Below are 17,500 nucleotides of genomic sequence, written 5' to 3'. Positions count from 1 at the left end.
TTCACAAAATACATTCTTTTTTATTCCCGCCAAAACCACCATTAAGACTACAGACAGCAAGCAATAATGCTCATTTTATCTTACAGGTTAATATATCCAAAGCACCTTAACCATCTGCAACCACACTCAGTAGTTATTTGCAATATAATAAATATTTGCAACACACTTATACACCTGTATCCCTTCGAAAATATTTGCAACACACTTATACACCTGTATCCCTTCAAAACAAAAGAATGCCTGCACAAACCTACGCCTAATTAACACGCAAAAAAATATTTTCACTAAGCATCAATCAGTCGATATCTTTCACATCAATGCCATATCAGATAACACCTGGATTAAAACAATTAATAAAAATTAAAAAGACAAAACGTATTAGTAAAAACAATCAAAATATAGAATTGAAGACATATGAACTCGCTAAACACTAAAAACACATTTTTATGTTTAATATCTGTGTGCAGAATATTACGCCACTTGTACATACAGAAAGAGAGGAGGATAAGGGAGAGAGAGAGAGAGAGAGAGAGAGAGAGAGAGAGAGAGAGAGAGAGAGAGAGAGAGAGAGAGAGAGAGAGAGAGAGAGAGAGAGAGAGAGAGAGAGAGAGAAAGAGAGAGGGAAAGAGAGCGAGAGAGAGAGAGAGAGAGAGAGAGAGAGAGAGAGAGAGAGAGAGAGAGAGAGAGAGAGAGAGAGAGAGAGAGAGAGAGTGAGAGAGAGAGAGAGAGAGAGAGAGAGAGAGAAGAGAGAGAGAGAGAGAGAGAGAGAGAGAGAGAGAGAGAGAGAGAGAGAGAGAGAGAGAAGAAGAGAGAGAGAGAGAGAGAGAAAGAGAGAACGAGAGAGAGAGAGAGAGAGAGAGAGAGAGAGAGAGAGAGAGAGAGAGAGAAAGAGAAAGAGAAAGAGAAAGAGAAAGAGAAAGAGAAAGAGAGAGAGAGACTGACTGACTGGCAGGCAGGTAATCAGACAGACAGACAAACAGATAGACAGACGGTTGGATAGGTAGACAGACAGACACACAGTCAAACGGTTAGACAGGCAGACAGACAGGTTGACAGACAGAGGGTTGGGGAATGAGAGGAAATAGAGAGTGAAGGGAGGAGGGAGAGAGGGAGGGAAGGGATGAGGGTGGGTGGGCGGGAAGGAGGGAAGGAGTGAGCGTAGGTGGGAAGGAGGGAGAGAGTAACGAACGAACGAACGGACGAAGAAACGAAGGAAGAAAGAAAGCAAGGAGGGAGAGCGAGAGAGGAGCATGAGAGGGGGAACACAACCGCTTATGAATTGCTGTTCGATCCTGGATCCCTGAAAAGACGCTTTTAGTGTAAAATCTCGACCCCTCTTCAACTTTTCTCTCTCTCTCTCTCTCTCTCTCTCTCTCTCTCTCTCTCTCTTTCTCTCTCTCTCTCTCTCTCTCTCTCTCTCTCTCTCTCTCTCTCTCTCTCTCTCTCTCTCTCTCTCTCTCTCTCTCTCTCTCTCTCTCTCTCTCTCTCTCTCCTCCCTTCTGCCCTTCCTTACGTGGTGGGATGGTGGATGGAGGGAGGGATAGATGGATAGATGGGTGGATGAATGGATGGGTAGGTTGGTAGGTGGGCGCGTGGGTGGATGGGTGGGTGGGTGGGTGGATGGATGGGTGGATCAGTGGATGGATGGGTGGATGAATGAATGGATAGGTGGGTGGGTGGGTTGGTGGATGGATGGATAGGTACAAGGATGGGTAGGTCGGTGGGTGAGTGAATAGATTAATGGATGGATGGATGAATGGGTGGGTGGGTGTATGGATGGATGGACGGATGGACGGACGGATGGGTTGGTGGATGGATGGATGGATGGATGAATAAATGGATTGTTGGGTGGACAGATGGGTGAATGGATAGGTGGGTGTACTGATGTGAAGGTGGGTGGGTGGGTGGATAGATGGTTCGATGGATGGGTGGATGGATAGGTGGGTGGGTGAGTGAGTGAGTGAGTGGGATTTTAGGAGGCAGGGTGGATAGATAGATAGATGTAAGGATGGATGGATGGATGTAGAAAGGAAGGAAAGGAGGAAGAGACAGACAGAGACAGAGACATAGATGTAAACAAACAGACAGACCAAATATGTAGAGAGACAGACAGAAATGGGGAAACAAGGATAGAGAGAGACAGAGACATACAAAAGACATAGAGAGAGATACAGAGACAGACAGACAGACAGAGACAGACATACAGAGTTGAACAAACAAACAGATAGAGAGCGAATGAGCAAGAGAGAGGGAGAGAGAGAGAGAGAGAGAGAGAGAGAGAAAGAGAGAGAGAGAGAGAGAGAGAGAGAGAGAGAGAGAGAGAGAGAGAGAGAGAGAGAGTCAGACAGAGAGACAGAGACAGAGGCAGACAGAGAAACAGACAGACAGACAAACAGAGAGACAGAGACAGACAGACAGACAGTCAGATAGACAGATAAGCTACCCAATAGACATACAGACTTTCTAGCACACAAATTATCGAACAGATATACAAACAGACAGACAGGCAGAAAAACAGACAGACAGACAAAAACAAATCCACCCACACACATTGGCATAAACTTCACCCAATCCGCGGTATGTCTTCATCACCTTCCCTTCCACTTCCCCCCCTTCCCTCCCCCCCTCTTCCCTCCACTCATCCCCCTCCCCTTCCATCCACTCACCTCCTCCTCTTCCCTCTACTCACCCCCTCCCCTTCCATCCACTCACCTCCTCCTCTTCCCTCTACTCACCCCCTCCTCTTCCCTCTACTCATCCCCCTCCTCTTCCCTCCACTCGCCCCCCTCCCCTTCCCTCCACTCACACCCCTTCTTCCCTTCCTTTCCCTCCCCGCTCCCTTCTTCCCTCCACTCACCCCCTTCCCCCCTTCCCTCCACTCACACCCCCTCCTTCCCTTCCTTTCCCTCCCTTCTTCCCTTCCTTTCCCTCTCCGCTCCCTCCCTTCCCTCCCCTCTTCTCTTCCTTTCCCTCCCCGCTCCCTCCCTTCCCTCCGCCCTCATTCAAAAACCCTCTCTCTTCCGCCAGGAGGTTTTGGGAAGGCTGCCGACCATCAAAGAGTACACGGAATTCATAACAGAAAAGGAACTCGAGAAAGAGAAGTCATCTTCTACAAGAATAAGGTGAGCGAGACTTTCATTTTTCCCGCGCGCGATCTAGGTTTACAACTACCATTCATTGTAGTTTTTTGTGATTGAACATTGGTACAAGCTATAATCAAATTTGTTTTTTTTTTCTTAGTAAATGACAAGAAACCCATTAGCATTTTACCATCTCTTTTTTTTATTTTTGTGATTTTTTTTATACTCACTCACACTCTAATGATTTTTAATCCAAGACATTTCTGACCTATGAGTAAGAAAAAAAAAGGAAAAATAGGATTTTTTTCAACATCACAACTAAGGAGTGCTCCATAACTCATATCCTATATATCATATATGCCCCGTTTGCTTCAATAACGGTTGCACAGTCGCTCAATAAACTCTCCTTCTGGCCTATACAGAGCTTTGTAAGAGAATGGAAGGCGAGGGGGAGAGTGAAAGGGGTAACTACAGCAAACCGTATCACCATCTGGGTTGTGGAGAACTTTTGAGTCTACTAAAGAGTTAAGTGATTGGTTGGGGCAATTCAGTGTTCAGTGTTCAAAATGAATTAACCTCTACACTTACCTATGTGACAAACTTCCATTCATACTGCTTGCGTGCGCTCAGACTACATTGGCTCATGGTTGTCGTACATTTTCACGTTGTGTAGGTACAGACTTATGCACAGTATATATAAGTGTTCCTAATCTTTGTATATCACTTTCAGGAGAGAAATGCCACTCTACTTACGAGCTTACTCCCAGATGTAGCTAGAACTGACTATCAATGAAAGGATATCTTTGGTGTGAATATAGGCCTATGGGATATTCTGCAGCAGGTGTTGAAAGGATTGCAATTGGCAAGGGATTATCCTGAATCCATCTCTCGGGTCCTCGGGATTTTATGAGAGTCCATTAAAACGTTGATTTTTTTGTATGCTTTAGGCTGAAAGTCATAAATTACTGTATTTGAAAACGATTCAGATCTGGATGCCGGTTCCAGATGCTGAACCCCCATTTATTACTTAGAATGCCTTTATTTCGATGAATATGTTTAACAAATATATTTCAAATATAAACATTCATTTTTCCATTAGTTAGGAAAAAAACAAGGAAAATAAAATTAAGAAAAGCTTGTAAAAAAAATCCCAATGCTGCAGAATTTCCCTAACTTGTCCACTCTGAACCTCCGTGGCATGAGCATGTAAATCTTCCCATTTCTTGCGAGTTTAACACCACTCACAGCATGACCCAGGCTTACAATGCCACCCCCTCTCCATATTCATTGACGTTCTTCTAAAAACCACTGTAGAACCTATCGCTCTTAAGAATTGCACTTTCCATAAATCATAATTATGAACTATATTGCTGTTTCATTGTGAATAGCCATACTGTTCCTTGGGATCATATTAATGTGGCGATATTTTATTTTCAACGCCAGTGTGCCGCTGACCTTTGTTGTTCTTTTGGACTCAGTGTATATCAAGTCAGTTTCACCTCTTTTTTTTCCTGTCAAATATACCCTCGATTAGTAAGGCCCAAATTAGGAACCTTTTTGTAAAGGTCAGCTCTGTGCAATGCATCGAAAATAACAACGGTGTTAAGGACAGATAGTTGATGTGATGTTTGGGTAACGCAGTACATGTGAGGCACAAGGTGGCAAGGGAAACCGCAGTAGCATTATTGTCTTAAGGCCTAAGTAACGGATTGTGGAGGTGACTTTGGTGTCACGCGATCGTTCAGTGTTTTTGTGCTGTCATTGTTTCCACTTGCTTTGTTCCCTGTGTGTGTTCCATGCGACGACTAACAAGGTGTTCCTCGTGCAGGTGTGCGCAAAAGCTGGTGAGTCAAGTCGAGCACCACCACGGCGTCCCTCCCCGGGTTCGCAGCCCACGGGCGTCGTCCTCGTCGCCCTCTCCTTCTCCATCCAGGTCCCCTGCTGCCGCTGCTGCAGCAGTTGCAGCAACAGCGGTAGTGGCGGCAGCAGGAGGCAGCGGTGCTTCCGTAAGTGGCCTCCATGCTCGGGCTCTTTCAAGATCCCCGTCAGCCTCTCCTTCGGGAGCCTCCAGCACCAAGAGCACGCCAGACAGGAAGTCCTACGCTGGGATGGTTCGCCGCGAGTCAACGGGCTCGGCTGCCTCACTCAAGAGCAACATCTCCCTCCTTAGCAACGCCTCCATTAGAAGTAGTGCCTCCACACACAGCAACGCGTCTTACAAGAGCGCCGTCTCGGGCAAGAGCGGCGCGTCCATGAAGAGCAGCGCTTCCCTCATCAGCAGTTCCTCCATGAAGAGCGCCGTGTCCCTCAAGAGCAGCGCCTCGGTCAAGAGCGGGATGTCGAGCAAGAGCGGCATCTCCAGCAAGAGCTCGGCCTCGACCCGGAGCACCACGTCCACCAAGAGCACGACCTCCGGCAAGAGCACGGGCACCATCAAGTCCAACAAGTCCAGCAAGTCGATTATCTCCACGAAGAAGGAGCCAGAAGGGAAAGGTGTCAGAAGAAAGGAATCGTGTGATAAGAAGGCAGACAGTGATAAGAGAGTGAAGCAGTCAAAGGGTGAGAGTAAAATCAAGGCGCTTAAGAAAAGATTCGAGGGCAAAGAATACCATAGACTGCAGTGACAGTATAAGAGCAAAAAAAAAAAAAAAAAAAAAAAAAAAACATAAGTACTTAAGTCTGCCATACTATACAATATAACAGGTGATTTTAAAAATTAATTATAATTTTTTAAAAAATAACTTAGCAGTATTTCTTTTTCTAAACGAAAAGCACAAGCACTCCCAGCTCTTAAGTTTTCAGTGTAACAAGGCAATAAGAGGCAACCCCTCCTCTCCCCCCCCTTCCCCCACAGCAACATTGCAATACATATCGTTATCACAGATCGGTTCCTGGTGAAGTACCGATCATGGACACTTCTCCTCCCGTGATATCAAAACTGGTGCAACATTAAGTGACAAACTCTCATTTTAAATAGGTTTCATACTCAAAGTACAGTATAAGAACCACATGTATATTAGACACTACAAGTTGACTGCTGCAATAAATCATATATACAGCTGTTAGTGAGAATATATTTTTTTGCAACAAACAATGGTGCAGTAAAAAAAAAAAAAAAAAGGCTGTCTGACCTCACGAATCTTTATATATATAAAAAAAATGGATGAAACGGAAATGCCCATTTCTGGGGGCAATAAATGAGTTCTTCCATACATGTGAACTGGCCCCCATAGCTGGCTTTCAAGGTGAGCGGAAGTGAAGTACCACCATCCGTCGTCCACCCAGGCAATACAGTAGCCTTGTAGATATAGATAGGCTGAAAGTAGATTAGTTGGATTCATATATCATTCGGAAGGAGACTGTCCAGCCAGCTGCAAACAGTGCTTTAGACTCTTTTTTGACAGTCAGACCATTTCTTCTCAGTGGTAGGACGTGTTCGCCATCAGTACCAGCTCAACTTAACGGTACTTAATGGTTCAGAGTGTGTGACGAAAGACGTGTTTTGATGGCAAGCAGATAGGGGTTTTTATATACTATTTATTGAATGTTGGATCTAACACACCGACGTCAGTATTCCACATCTTTCAGTTTACATATAAATGGAAGATAAATTTTTTTCAAATTCATTATTGCATCTACAATAAACTAACAAAGTAAAAAAAATGTATTCATTTTTCACAATTAACCTCATACGGGTTGGTTGTCAACACAAAAGATGCATTTTGTTTCTAAAATAAGTGCTCGATCTTTGCTTTGATTTCGTATTTTGCCGATTGTCTACGCTTTGAAGGGCCTGCTGTAAGGTCGAGCACTTTTGAAAAAAAAGAGAGAAAAAAAAAGAAAACAGATGCATCTTTACTTTCTCCTTTTTATTCATTATTCAGTTAATTCTATCTTCTTTCAATAACATTCAGCCACTCCTGCCAACTTGTCACCAAAACTCCCCCTTGGCACCTGGAAGAGTTGCCATCCAATGCGGCTACCAGACATGCCATGAGTTACAAAGTTACACTCCTTCCATTAGATTTAAGGCCGAGATTTTTCAGTAATAGGACTTCCAGATAATGTCATTTCTGATCTCTAATTTCCTATTGTGAAAATCTTCTCTTTTCTTTTTATCTTCCTTTCATTTTTTTTTTCTGTATTCATGCAAAAAAAGGAAGTTTCCTTATTTTTAATAAAACTCTTTTCCTTTCTCTTTTTGATATGAACTAATGATTCATTTGGCTTTCATATAATCCTGATGCATACTCTGACACTATTAACCTGGGAGAAAAAGAGAGGTATCGCTAAAGTATTAAGTAAATCTAAAGATCAGCATATGAGTAGCTATATAGTTCTCAATTCCAAGACACCACTTGTGGACCTCCTGAAGAAAAAGGAAATAAAATAGAAATAATGAAATAAAAGACAACATCAAAGTATCTTGTAACTTTGAGGAAATCTTCTGAGAACTCGAGAATTCTTCATGTGGTTAATGGAACTTTGGACTTTCTTAGAGTGACGTTAGAGGTAGTATGTGCGCTCCGGCACCTGTTCTAGAGATTGTAGTGCTCTTGCTCGTAACATATATATACACATATATGCGTCATAGCCACTTTTCAAGAAACATTAAACAGTGCTGGTTAAATCTTGAGTCAAGGATTGATTACCTCTGTGGGTTTAATTGCACTTGAGTTTGAGTGTGGGAAAGGAGACCAAGAAGCTGTGGGTTGTAAACTGGATACATTAGACAAACTACAAACAATATCACCAGTTAGGGGTAAAAAAAATTATGTATATATTAAAATAAATTGTCAGTGCCAGGAAGGTGCTTGTCAATATATTTTAATAATCAAAGAGTTAATTCATTTCAGACATGGGGAATGCCTTAACAGATTATAGAGATATCTGCAGACTGACTTTAATATCATATCGAAAACCATAAGTTACCCAACAATTATAGAGCAGAGGGAGACTAGAAAACCAACAAGAACGAAGAGAAAAGTTTTGAAGGTATTGTTTAAAGTGTTGCATTATGATAGAAGTATGATACGTGTTTAGCTAGGATTTAATGATGCAAATGTATTATTAGAGTGAAAAGTTTGATGTTAAGAAACAGGGTCATAAGAGGGTCCACCAAACTGGTGTAAGATAGCATTAAGGCGATGAGCAGATCACAAATCCACATAAAGAAGGTAAAAATTATGTTTAAGAAGAAAAAAACAGGTCCTCAAAACAACCGAGTAGAGAGAGCATTGCCTACTTTATATTAGTCATCTTACATGAAAGATGATAGAAAATAATGCTATCATACAGGTAAGGAGCAAAAACCCCAGAAGACTGTCGTATGTTTATATGGTGTGGTTTGCAAACATGAAATTCATTTATACACAGGGCCTCAAAGGGTACATATGTTTTTCCTTTGAATACTAGAATTTTCAGGATGTCGTAGGGTGTTCAGGATGTTGATAGCTGGTGATGAGTAAGGAAACCCGGTGCTTAGTTCAAGGTCTGATCCTACCTTACAGTCAAGCGAAAAAAAAAGAACAGAAAACAGAAAGCAGATAAGTATGCAAGAAGTAGATAGATAGAAAGACAAAAGGTTTAAATCAAGATATGCATATACAATATAAAATAAAACAGAATTACAAACTTGATCCAGAAAAGATTAAAATAAAAAGAAATAAAAAAAACACAAGAAACGATAGCAAGGGATAGCAGGCTTTGTCGGAGTCACTAGCTCAACTATTAAGTAACTCTACATGTAGGTTCATTCATATTTCCAAGCTACAACTTTTATCCATCAGTCTTTATCAATCCTACATTTAAATACATAGGTGAAATTGTGACAATTTACTGATTTAATTTCTTTTTCTTGTCATTTGTATGTACCTTTACATCCTCCACTGTAAATGCCGAAGATGGAAATGTTGAGATTGATATAATCAGCATTTTTTGTTGTCTTTTGAGAATAAGAGTTTACAAAAGAAGGAATAAAGCAATATAAGAAACATAAACACTATAATATACCATGTAAGTACATGCTTGAGTCGGGATATACAGTGTTGTTCTCTTTTTATTTCTAAGTTCCATCAGTTAAAAAACTGACTTTTTTTAACAACTTCATATCAAGTAGAATGTTAATGTATATGATTCCCCAAAAATGAAAAAAATAAAAATAAAAAAGAGCTTGGAAATTTTAGTTTGACATGATAGCTGATAATAAGCTTTATGGAAAGGCCATGAACTGATCTTTGGGGGATGTTATAACATCACAATAGCACAATCATCATCAACATGTTATAGCTGTTATTACGACAGTTACTAATGCATTACAATATAATAATGACTACTTTACCTTGATGGACCAGTCATCATTATTTCTCCCACTATCATTTACATCACCATCATCGTAACATTATAATTATTGTTATGAAGCAATAACAGTAACAATGATTATCATTATGCACAATTTCATAACATTCTTGCTCATCACCATCACTATCATCTCTACTCTCATATCATTATCATTACTTTCATCATTGTCAGCATCATGATCATCATTACAATCATCATTATATAATGATAACTGCTCATTTCACATATTGCTACTGCAGTGATGTTAATAACAGTGCTAACATTAGCAATGAAATTAATTCAAAGTGGTGATAATCATTATAACTTAAAATAAAAATACCATTACTATTTCATCATTATAAAGAGAAATACAGCCCAAATAATCACAATATCTATCATTATCTGAATTTTAAAAATGTATCGTATTTCACAGTAATAAAAGAAGAAAAAAAATGTAAACACTGTTATCAAAAATGCACCTATAGTAATAAGGTATTGTTTAGGGGTCCTATAAATGATGTTCAACAAGAAACGGATGCTGAAAAATGTGCAATAAAAAATATATTGCTTTATTATGGCCTTATACCTCTGCCACCAGTGTAAAGATGAAATAGGCATTCTCAACATTTCCATGGCTGATACAGTCTCTTGTTTTTTTCTTTCTTCTTCCTTTTCTTTATCCGTCTTGGCAAGTATTAATTTACCCCTCTCTGATTTTCGATAAATTGTACGTCATAGTTCCCACCCTTATGTCTTCCCATACCTATTACATTATCTGTCTAGTATTCATATTTATATTAATAAAATCATGAAATACTCTAAAGTCAGGACAAGAGGCTTTTTGTATTATTAACCTTATACTGTATCATTTATATCATTTGTATGGTTATTAAGAAAATGCAAGTGGCCTACCATATATGAGATCTTCAACAGTCTCACTCAAGTTCTTGTAGGAATATATATGATGATAAAATTAAGATAAACATGAAAAAGAAATGTATTTAGCAGCTGAAAATGAGGTGTAGCCTGGATGCATTAAGTCAGCTGTTTGTGAATGCTAACCTGTAAAAATGTTTGGTCACAATTGAAGCATGATAAATATATATATTAATCTTATGAAATTATACTGAGAGGAACAGCTATTCTAATGGAAAAACTCAAATGCACACACATACACCCTACACACACATATATATGTTTTACTCTTATCTCTGTAAATTAATTTACTTACATAATTAATCTATCCATATAGCTAATATAACAGCACTTAGACATATTTTATCCATTTTATTCAAGAAAAGAAGCGTAAAAATCCCATAATTTGTATGAGCACTATCTAACCCCATAATACTATGCCCATAAAGAAACAAAATTGCAAACCTAGGATACATAAAGAATCTAAAGAGACTTATTGGTCCTATAAACCCACAAGAGATAACAAAACTAAAAAATGATGAACTGCAAATGCTCTTAACTGTCAATGCCTCCGCTCAATCCCTGAGTATATTGTCCACTGTATTTTTTTGCAAATATTGTTGCACACAGATGGCTCCACAAGTGTTCAGTCAAATGGAAGTCAGGTAGAAGGCCCTATTTACCACAGCAGACTTCCTCCTTCCTTGAATTTGTGGGATGTTTTTTTTTTTCTTCTAATGCTATTAATACTGACATTGTTATTATTTAGTGCCTTTATGATTAGTATCATGCAATCAAAATACTACTACTAATAAAAGATATATGAAATTATAAAGAAAAACCTTTCCAAAATTCAAGGAAAAGCAAAAAAAGGTGCAAAAGGTAGGACTAATAATTATTCCATGGTGACTATACACTTGTGGAGCTATCTTTGTGTAAACACAATCCATAAACTAAAATTCTATGGACATACTATACAAGTTTACCATCCAGAGATTTGAGTTCAGGTGAGAGGCATGCAGGACTGACTAAACAGTAAACACATCGCGAGTCGGATGATCGGAAGGACAAGATTTCAGTAATTATAGTAAAGGTCACAAATTCTGAAATAACAATTTACTACTGGTACTAATAAAGGCACTCTTTCTTGTTGCAAATCAGTTATGAATATATATTAGTGAATTAACAAAAAACAACAAATGTACCAAAATAAGTATATATTTCAATCAAAATAAATTTGGCCAGAACTCGGGCCACTTTTTTTATTCTTAATTCTTACTAAGAATAAACATGATTTACATACATTTTTGGGCCCATAAAAGAGTAAATAATAGCTGTGACTTTCGTACAAAGTTTACAAAATACATAAATATCAAAATGCTATTTAAAATATACACATCTATTAATACACTGGATAAAGCCCACCTCTTTGAAACAAGCATAACCAGCAAAATATAATATTCACAATACTCATAAAAATATAGTTACAAAACAACACCCTTTTGCACTTGTATTTTGTGCAGCCCAGGATCTGATCCCGAGTATGAGTAAAATGTTCTGTTCTCTGAAATAAAAGAAATAATATATGTATATAAATAATCAGTAAAGAAAATATTCATTTATATAATAATCTACAAATAGATAAAAATTGCACTAACATAGAACAGCACCACTTAGAGATGAAATATAGCTTTTTGTACCTTCATGAAACATTATAAATATACCATCACATATATGAACACATCTGTAAAGTATTGTACCAAACTATTATTATTAAACACAGAGAAGTATTATCCTAAATGGATAAAGCTTGGAAGCGCTTGCTGTTGACAGGGACATTAAGAAGAAAATTTCAATGAAAGATTACCACAACAGGTAAGTCTTCTCTATCTTAATATTAAAAATCATTCAAGTAGCAAATGACAGAGAATAATCTTTAACGCATCAAATATGGTTCATCCAAGATCAAAGGACAGGAACCGCATACAGTATGAGACAAAATAAACAATCCTGGGTTCTATACCTCTGATTTCTATTCCTCCTGCCCCAATAATGTAGGAAAATGCTGCAAAAGGAGCAACAGGTGATTTTGCAATGATGAGCTGAAAATAAAAACAGAACGTCAATAGTATGTCTACATGTTCTTTTACAATTAAGAGTACAGAAAGATAAATGCAAAAACTACAAGTCAAAAGTATGTTTATGTGTTCCTTCACAAACAACATTCATGGAGGTTACATTCCTGTCCGGCATCTTCTGACTTTATTATAATCATGAATTTTCATATAAAATTTTGCCAAAACTCACACCTAATCAGATTCATGAGCAAAAAACTTGGAAATATAAAGCATAGAGTGTATCTACCTGTGCATCATTACTATGAGTGTTTATTGAGCAAATATCTCAAACTTTTATAAGATATGTATTCATTGCTATACATAGCAGAGATGATTAATATCAGCATCCAGAATACTTGACAGATCTAAATATTTCATTACTACATTCAGATGCTAAAAGATATCTCACACTAGTACCATTTCCTTATTAAAAAAGACCCTTTTCTCTTAACTTTTCTATAACCTCTCTGCAAGACCTCCATGCTGTATCTCCTACCCATACATGGCCAAAACTTTAGAAAGTGGGTGCTGGGCACTAACGGTGAAAACTGAGTCAATGATGTTTCTATCTAGCACCTTCCATGTCTGAATTGTTAACCTGAGCATTTTACTTACAATTTATGTAAGTCACTGAGAAACTGCAAATCAAAATACCAAATTATTAAATCACAAATCACAAGTACTGCTTATTGTAAAGTATTTTAAGTATCACATCAATGGTTTATAATACCTGTCTGGAATTGGATCCATCATACTGCAGAATGAGACGTGTATTAACACAGTGTGTCCAGGTGTTTCCTAATGCTGGTGTTATGTGTGTAGAATACACATTCTCCTTGACACCTGTAAGAGAAGACAGGTTTCAGATATATTTTCCATTTTTCCCAATGCTCACTTTATATTATCTGTTGCATCTCTTGGATCTTTTTACATAAATGCATTTTTTTTCTTAAACCACGTTTCCTATTACTTTATCTGGCATCCATTCACTTCCACATTTTAAAGAACTAGTATCTTTAATGATCTATTGTAAAGTACCTTTCTTTCTGGCACCCTAACAGTACCAAACGAACTGTTCACTAAATAACCATAAATATATTCTTCAGTCTATGTAGGGTGATAAACCTAGGTGTAGGAAATTCAGGGAAAAAATTACCAAAAAATCCAGAAAATTTACACTGCATCATGAATAACTTCCTTACAACAAACCTCTAAACATTTCTTCTACTCAGACACTAATTAAAGTTACATACATTATGATTAATACATTGCACTCAAAATCACCTGTAGAAAAAGAAGTCTCAGCCTCATCTTCATTTGCTTCCCCTGTGATCACGGGTTCTTTGTCTGAGAACCGACTGGTCACCTGATTTGTAACAACCACCTGTAAGACAAAGAAACAGGATAGTTTGTTTGCCTACTTAGTATGCAATTTGTTTGACTGTTTTGATAATTCCTCTGCACATCATTACATCCTTATTTGTAGTTAGAAATAACAAGAGAAATAATTCCCTAATCTACTTTCTTTTAAATAAATATCAACTTTACCAAATACAATATTGTAATTGCTTCCTGGGAATGGCAAACTGAATAATATATAAAAGGAGTTGTTACAGGTAATATGGAGATGTAAGGCCACAACTATCTTATTCCTTGGTTTACAAATTTTATTTCTGAAAACCTCTGACAGTCGATACCAAATAGAATTTAAAATAATTTCAGTGAACTAACAGGTCATTTTCATGACACCCAAGTTCTTCTGGCACTGTAATTTCTTATACTGGGTTTCTACACTTTTTTGGTATCAAAATTCCATGACTTTTCCATCAATTTCCAGAAAGGTTTTGGCATTTTTCTGTGACTTTTCAGTTTTCCTTGAACATCTGATGTATATTCACGATATATATCACATTATAACAAGTACAATGACTGTATTTCAAAAGTGATGCTGTCAAATATAAAAGATTCAAGTAATGACTTGTGACTGTGCTTTATTGACAATAGTGACTAGTTCTTATAATGGATCAGTATGTATCCATTTAGGCTATATAATTTTTCAAATTTTCATTCAGTTACCTTAATATTCCAGTTTATTTTGGTTTCTTTCAAAAGACTTTCTCAGAATTAAAACAATCTAAGTCAGACTTAAATTTTCAAAAGACACAAACACTAAATTTCCATGATTTCCAAGACTTGAAAACAAAATTCCATGATATTCCAGGTCTGGAAATTTCAATTTCAATTTCCATGATTTTCCATGATTCTCCAGTACCTGTACAAACCCTGCTTATAACGACCATTACCCAACCTAAGAATATGTTATCCTAAAGCACCAAAAAGGGACATTTTTACAATCAATATTATACATTAGCAATAAACAAAAAGACAAAAAAGTAAAGCAGAAACAATAAAAGAAACCCCCACCCAATCAAAAGGAAATTATGAAATTAAGGTAAGAGTATGAAGGTTTCCACAAGGCTTACACATATATTGAGCTGCTGTGCAATCGACTTGAGTCTTGCAGCCCAAGACGCCAGCTGGTTGACCCGAGCTATGTTTGCCTGGGATGACCCTGCCATGATCTCCTTGCGAGCCAGGGATGCTATGGAGTCCACGATCAACAGCCCAGCATCTTTTTCCACAGCTGTAACCTCTAGTGTTTCTAATCTGTATTTCATGCAAGAGAAGTAGATAATCTAAGTATTTATAAATTTATGTGGAATTAATGCCTGTGTTCTTGAAGTATTGTTAAGGATGTACTATGAAACCTTCCTAAATAAAGAATATACATTTTTTCTCAAATTTAATGTAACAGATGTAATAGATTTTAAGAAATGCATATTATCACAACAGATAATATTAGACTCTTACAAGATTAGAAAAAAATTAATACTTATAAATGTTACAGGACATTCTGAAATATCCACAAGCAGCTAAGAATTAGATTACAGAATACACTTTTCCTTCAGCTGTCTTACTATCCACAAGCTCTGTCACACACCACTAATTAGTAATCCTATACACAGTTAAGACTTCAGCCTACAATTACTGAAAAAAAAATAATAAATTAATTAATCAAATAAAAGTAAATAAATAAATCTTCATCCAAAAATCAAACATAGTCCCACAGTCATTACTGAAAAAAATACAACACTATTTAAATAATAAATACATTCATTAGAGACTCATTACTGAAAGAGTTAATGCACTGTAAAGATACACATGACCATACAACTATATAGAATATTATCCATAGAGCAAACAGTCCTAAGAAAAATAAATAGTGTTTATTGTTGTCAAAATAATTACATTTGTGACAAGCTGCTGATTGTAGACGGCTGGTAGAGGAAGATCTTGGATAAACATTCGGAGATTCTTGGCTCGGATTCCGGATATCTCTTGCATATTATCTCAACAATTCTGAGGGATGGGAAGAATCATATAAATGTAGAAATGTTATTCATATTCTTTTGCCTTGAAAAAAGAATATATAAAAAAATATATATGAATGTTTTTCATATATACTTTCTTTGTGGAAAAAATGCTTGTGAATAACCAAATACTACAATTCTTCAATTTCACTTAAAAATAACAAGACAAAAAGAAAGAGAGAAAGAAAAAATAATAATCCTAAAAAATCAATCAATCAATCAGATACAGCTACAACAGCTCTCCTATATATGAATACATTCACGTTATGAACTTTGAGAAATACAGAGAAACCTATCTGAGATTCCAAAATTTGAACACCACTGCATAATAAATTCAATGACAAACTTAATGTAAATATTGAAGGATTTCAGTGGTGCCACTCTCATTTCTAGTTATTTGTGGTTTTCACAGATAGTTAATCCCAAAGAAGTCTGCAAAATATTTGAGTGGAACCAGTGATAACTATTAGGAGTGCACATATCTATTTCCTTTTGTATGATACTGAACTATTTATGTAATAATAATGCAAATAATATATAATATTATCATTTTCAAAAAACACATAACCATGAGTAATGTTAGACTAACAATATTCTGGACACTCAAACAAACCCCAGGACTTTTTTAATATGACACTCAACTATCTATGCATAAAGTAATAACAATGCCAAGAATAAGTATCATAATTTTCAAAAAATAATTTACTATAAACTTACCTCTCAGCCCTAAATGCTGTTTCTGTGTCAATATATATAACTGAGGTATTCCGACCACTGCTTTCCCCAGAGAGCACTGCACGAACAGCAGTGTGAAGGCACCATTGAGTTTTACCCACTCCTGCTGGACCTGTAGATAAAGATACACTCTTTTGATACATGTAAAGTGTTTCCCTTCATAAGGTAATAAAATTCATCAATCTGATTAGAGGAGAGAAAGTAGTCTAAATAAAAAAAATGTCACATTGATTATTCATGCTCTGTTACTATCATTATAATTACTATTGTATTTATCAGTATCATAATGTCATTATGAATAACATTATCAATCATAATGATATTTCCTTCACTGCTGTAATATCATTAGCAATCAGAAGTGCCAACTTGCCTGCAAATTCTATCACAGTGCCTGCATGAAGCCCACCATGCAACATTGCATCAAGTTGGTTACTCCCTAAAGATAGCGAGAATTTTTCTTCTTCTTGGCTCAGGGTAAAGGCCTTTGTATGGATATATAAGTATATATAAATTCATATATTAATAAACAATGAAAAGACAGATTAAATGCCTTCAATTATTGTACCATGAGTGACATATGTTGATAATGCAAAGAAATATAAATGCTTGAGCAAGTTTTTGACTTGATTCATGATCCAAAATTATTCACAACGTTATTAACACAGCCAAAAAAGCAATAAATAATGCTAAGAAAAACGTATAGTATCTCACCGACTGGTACTTTGGAACACATGATGCATACAGCCGATCCAAAAGAGCTTCACATTCTTCAGAACTTAACTGGAGTGTGGACATAATCTGCAGTGGCGACAGGGACAGCACATCCTGGGAATCATAAATATAATATCAACATAATTTTTTTTCTCATTTTTAACAACAAAAC

At 37.0% G+C, this 17,500-nt stretch overlaps 1 protein-coding gene and 1 pseudogene across 1 annotated transcript in view; one reads left to right on the top strand and one right to left on the bottom strand.

Moving 5' to 3' along the window:
- LOC113813157 (neurofilament heavy polypeptide-like) overlaps positions 1 to 10,254 on the top strand; it is a 38,060-nt pseudogene extending 27,806 nt beyond the window's left edge.
- A 439-nt stretch (positions 10,255 to 10,693) lies between these two features.
- Positions 10,694 to 17,500, bottom strand: part of LOC113813156 (DNA repair protein RAD51 homolog 2) — an 8,296-nt gene continuing 1,489 nt past the window's right edge. The window contains exons 2-10 of the mRNA XM_027365104.2: positions 17,329 to 17,442; positions 16,988 to 17,099; positions 16,600 to 16,729; positions 15,761 to 15,871; positions 14,935 to 15,118; positions 13,736 to 13,835; positions 13,182 to 13,294; positions 12,358 to 12,436; positions 10,694 to 11,898 (exon numbers count right to left, since the gene is read on the bottom strand). Coding sequence (XP_027220905.2) covers positions 11,819 to 11,898; positions 12,358 to 12,436; positions 13,182 to 13,294; positions 13,736 to 13,835; positions 14,935 to 15,118; positions 15,761 to 15,871; positions 16,600 to 16,729; positions 16,988 to 17,099; positions 17,329 to 17,442 — 1,023 coding nt within the window. The 3' untranslated portion in view covers positions 10,694 to 11,818. The remainder of the gene's footprint in view (positions 11,899 to 12,357; positions 12,437 to 13,181; positions 13,295 to 13,735; positions 13,836 to 14,934; positions 15,119 to 15,760; positions 15,872 to 16,599; positions 16,730 to 16,987; positions 17,100 to 17,328; positions 17,443 to 17,500) is intronic.

Source organism: Penaeus vannamei, chromosome 35 (genome assembly GCF_042767895.1).
Source record: "Penaeus vannamei isolate JL-2024 chromosome 35, ASM4276789v1, whole genome shotgun sequence".
Classification (NCBI taxonomy): domain Eukaryota; kingdom Metazoa; phylum Arthropoda; class Malacostraca; order Decapoda; family Penaeidae; genus Penaeus; species Penaeus vannamei.
Note: the sequence above shows the minus strand (reverse complement) of the source record. Positions and strands in the feature narration are given on the sequence as shown.